Source organism: Cynara cardunculus (assembly GCF_001531365.2).
Source record: "Cynara cardunculus var. scolymus isolate 2C chromosome LG 13, CcrdV1, whole genome shotgun sequence".
Lineage (NCBI taxonomy): Eukaryota > Viridiplantae > Streptophyta > Magnoliopsida > Asterales > Asteraceae > Cynara > Cynara cardunculus.
In genome coordinates this window covers 38,735,537-38,740,265 of record NC_037540.1, presented here as the reverse complement: position 1 = coordinate 38,740,265, position 4,729 = coordinate 38,735,537, and the positions used below count along the sequence as shown (strand labels likewise).

At 39.8% G+C, this 4,729-nt stretch overlaps 1 protein-coding gene across 1 annotated transcript in view; it reads left to right on the top strand.

Annotated features, from left to right (window-relative positions):
* LOC112525033 (diacylglycerol kinase 5-like) overlaps positions 1 to 4,729 on the top strand; it is a 15,088-nt gene that overhangs the window by 5,001 nt on the left and 5,358 nt on the right. Inside the window, exons 6-7 of the mRNA XM_025134975.1 lie at positions 3,387 to 3,435; positions 3,544 to 3,626. Of these exons, the coding sequence (XP_024990743.1) occupies positions 3,387 to 3,435; positions 3,544 to 3,626 (132 nt within the window). The remainder of the gene's footprint in view (positions 1 to 3,386; positions 3,436 to 3,543; positions 3,627 to 4,729) is intronic.

Genomic DNA, 4,729 nt, shown 5'->3' with positions numbered 1-4,729 from the left:
AGGTTGCTCTACATAGACGACTTCTTTAAGTTCTCCGTATAAGAAAGCACTTTTCACGTCTAATTGGTACACACTCCAACCTTTGTTTGCAGCTATGGCCAACAACGACCGAATAGTATCCCATCGAGCTACTGGTGCAAATACCTCGCCATAGTCGACCCCTTCCCTTTGAGCATACCCTTTTACCACCAACCTCGCTTTGTATTTGTCAACGGTTCCATCTTCCTTTAGCTTGGTCTTAAATACCCATTTGACTCCGATCTTCTTTACTCCAGCCGGTAGAGTTACGAGTTCCCAGGTCTCGTTTTTTTCAATTGCATCTAGTTCTATTTTCATTGCTTCCATCCACTTCCYTTCGGTTGCAGCTTCTTCAAAACTCACAGGATCACCAAGTGAACTAAACAGTASCCTATTCACCTCTTCATCAGTAAGTTCATTTCCGCTTTCATAATCTTGCATCCAGACTGGTCGTCTTCTATTTCTTCCTGTTGTTGGAGTCTCTGTCGTTGTTTCTGTTTCTGTAGGATTTACATCAGCCGTGTTTCTAGGACTTGGCTGGTTTTCTTCTTCCGCAGCAGCTGGTGTACTAGGACTTGGCTGGTTTTCTTCTTCCGCAACAGCTGGTGTACTAGGACTTGGCTGGTTTTCTTCTTCAGCAACAGCTGGTGTACCTGTGGAGTGTTCTTCGTGCTCCTCTTCATCCAAATCCAGGATTTTGAGTTTGGATTCTTCTTCGTCTATACTCCAATTCCACTTTGATTCTTCATCAAAGATGACATCCCGACTGACGACAATTTTCTTTTGAAGSGGGTCATATARTCGATATGCCTTGGATTCTGTGCTAACCCCAAGTAGTACACATTTTTGGCTTCTATCATCAAGTTTTGTTCTTAGTTGTTTMGGCACATGTACATGCCCAATACAACCAAAAATTCGAAAATAGTCGACATTCGGTTTCGACCCACTCCAACATTCTTCTGGCACTACATCGTTTAATGCACTAGTGAAGCTCCTGTTCAACACATGACAGGTCCATTTTGCTGCTTCGGGCCAAAAGTGCTTTGGCATTCCCTTTTCTGCAAGCAAACACCTAACCATGTTCATGATAGTACGATTTCGTCTTTCCGCCACGCCATTTTGCTGGGGAGTGTAAGCTGCCGTCATTTGTCTTTTGATCCCGTGTGCCTCACAAAACTGACTGAAAGCATTTGAGGTGAACTCCCCTCCTCGATCACTTCGCAAACAACGTATGGAACAACCCACTTCCTTTTCCACAAGATTTTTGAAATTCTTGAAAATTTCAAAAGTCTCATCCTTCTGTGAGAGCAGATATATCCAGGTTTTGCGAGTAAAATCATCAACAAAAACTAACATATACCTCTTTCCACCCAGAGAAGTTGGACTTATAGGACCACACAAATCTGTGTGGATTAATTGAAGCTTTTCCACTGCTCTCCATTGACTTCTCTTTGGAATAACCTCGCGATGTTGTTTGCCAATATTGCAGACCTCACACACCTTAACTTTGCTTTTAAAGAGAGGTAAACCTTTCACCATTTGCTTGCTTTGCATGGTTGCCATAGCATTGTGGTTCAAGTGCCCGTACCTTCGGTGCCACAGACCTGCTTCCCCTTCTTTGCTAACATGAAAACACTCATTTRTATGAGATTTCATGACTGCAGACACCGTAAACATGCGGTTTTGAGTGATCCTAGAAGTTGTAAACAACCCCTTTTGGGGATGGTACATTTTACACATGCCAGCTTCGATTACAAACGTTACTCCCTTCTCTTGTAATTGCCCGATACTTAGCAGGTTGGTAGACAACTCAGGAACGARAAACACATCTGTAAGTGTTTGTACARTCCCCTCAATTTCAAATCGGATATTGCCCTTTCCCGTAACTGCTAACCTTGAGTTGTTTCCAAGTTTCACCGTATGATTGAAGCTATCATCAATTTGAACGAACCAGTCCTTGTTACCTGTCATATRATTYRAACATCCCGAATCAAGGTACCATTCTCCTTGACACCGGTCTTTWTCGATTTCAACATATGCCATCAAGATCAGCTCCTCCCCTTCATCAAAATCAACATAGTTTGCACTCTTTTCAGTATTAGAACACTCATACTGAAAATGGCCAAACTTTTGACATCGATAACATTGGATAGTGGCTTTGTTGAAATCTGTCYGAGCCCTTCCTCGTCCTCTTCCCTTCGATGGACTAGCACCTCCTCTTGAGTAGTTACCTCGACCTCTGCCTTGCCTAAACCTTAAGTCGTGTTCTGCCTTCAACACTTGTTCTTCACCGCCTTTGTGTCGCACCTTCTGTTCATGTACCAGTAGGGAACTTTGCAGTTCATCGACTGTTAACTTGTCGATGTCCTTTGATTCTTCAATCGAGCAAACAATGAAATTGAAGTTTTCTGTCATTGTCCGCAATATTTTCTCCACAATCTTGACATCATCCATATCTTCGCCGCAGTTTCGCATGTCGTTTGCAGTGACCATTACTCTTCCAAAATAGTCAGTGACGGATTCTCCCGTCTTCATTTCTAAGGTCTCGAACTCCCTTCGAAGTCTCTGTAACTGAGCACGCTTAACTCTTGCATTCCCTTGGTATTTTATCTTCATGGACTCCCAGATTTGCTTCGCAGTGTTTTTCTGAGWRATKGTCTTYARAATAGATTTGTCAAGAGCCTGAAATAAGTAGTTTCTAGCTTTTAGATCCCTTAATCTTGCTTCATCTAGTGCTTTCTGCTGTGCCGCTGTCACTTGATCTTCTACACCAGGCTCTTTGTACCCCACTTCGACTACACYCCAGTACTCTTTTGATCGAAGCAGATTCTCCATGACCAGGCTCCAGTGGTCATAGTCCCCATCAAACTTTGGCACACATGGGGTTTGGAAACTGCTAGATTCCGCTGCCATTTCTCACACTCTCGTGTTTACCTCTCACACTCTCGTGTTTGCCTTTCACACTCTCGTGTTTTCCTCTCRCACTCACTGATTCACTCACACTCGTATTTGCTCTGATACCAGATGATAAAACAGAGTAAAGTAAAGTGGAAGTCCTCACTTTATTTAATAGAAATGATGGCTATATATAGCCTACAAAGCAAACGTGAAACAGAAAATCAGGAGCAAAATCAGATGACTAAGTCTATACATCTGATACCAATTCAAAATAAATATCCCCTACAAAACAGGTAGAAGACCTTTTATTCAGCAAAACTAACTGACCACTTCAAAACACTTCAATAAGTTCAATGATAGCATAGTATGTTTTACTTGCCTGTTGTACGATGTACTTCTTTGTATATAACTATCATTCTTTCTTTCATGTTGTTGTTCATATGCTCTAAAGTGTTCTTAATATCAATCAGTCAGGTTATGACACATTTCGTGGAGGATTCTGGAATTATTTCAGTATGGGTGAGTCCAAAAAATTGACTTGCTTCTTCCACATCATATGATAAAATGTGGATTTGAAGGGATAATTAAGTATTTTAATCTTTTCAATGGAAACCATCTTATTCACAGGAATGGATGCTCAAGTGTCTTATGCATTTCACTGTGAGCGTAAGTTGCACCCAGAAAAGTTCACCAGTCAGTTGGCAAATCAGGTACATAGGTAACGTATATACAATGACTTCATTTCTTATTACTCATATTAGGGCATTGTTTTTTTTTTTTTATGAAATGGTTGAAATTAGGTTGTATATTTCAGTCTTAATTTATAGATATCTTCCATTACCGGTTTGCCAATCAATCTATTGAACTCCTGCTTTGGTAATCCTTTGGTGAGTATAATATGCAAGCTGTTGTGCTGTAGAATGTAAGACATGTATATCAATCACATTTCAATTTTTTCTTTGACGAAAGACTTATCTGCCTTCACATGCTTTATTTGGTCATGAAGAATTGGATTGTAAGGAATTACTTGTCACAGTATAACTTCGCTAGTGAATGGAAATTTCAACGAGACCATCTATATAAAGTGACCTCAGGGTTTTATCAACAAGGATGAAGTTGGTTGGTTTGGATTGAAGTTGAAAAATACTTGTGTGTATTATCGCATAAGCGGTAGGATACAGATGTATCACCTTTTATACATCGATGACATTTTCATAGCTTGCAAGAGAAGTTTTGAGATCAACAAGTTAAAGGTGAAGTTGAAATCAAAGTTTGATATAAAACCTTGGCGAAGCTCAAAAGATATTGGACATGGAAATTGTTCGTGACAGAAAATTTTGCATTCTGGTATTGGCAGTGTGAGTACATCCAGAAAGTGCTCCCAACTATTTAATCTTGATGATACAAAGCTATTAACACACATTTATCATTGCATATCAAGATTATTAAATATTATTGTCTTGTTGTTGACAATGGAGAAGCCAAGAAGGAAGAGTTTTCTTATGCCAATGTGGTTGTGATCTTATGTATGTCATAGTATCCACTCATTCCAATCTTGCACGATGTATTGGGGTGGTTAACCCATTTCTATCAAATTAGGACAAATCACGTAGGGCAACACTGATGATAATTGATTATTCGCTATTTGAAATGAACCACATCTCATGGGATGATATATGGTGTAAGTGATAGGTGTAACATAGTCAGGTTTTGTGATTCTGACTTTGATAGTGATTGCATAAGTTGGAAGCTATGTTCTTATAGCGGTGAAAATACAAAATTGCGGCCAGGATCGATATATATATATATATAT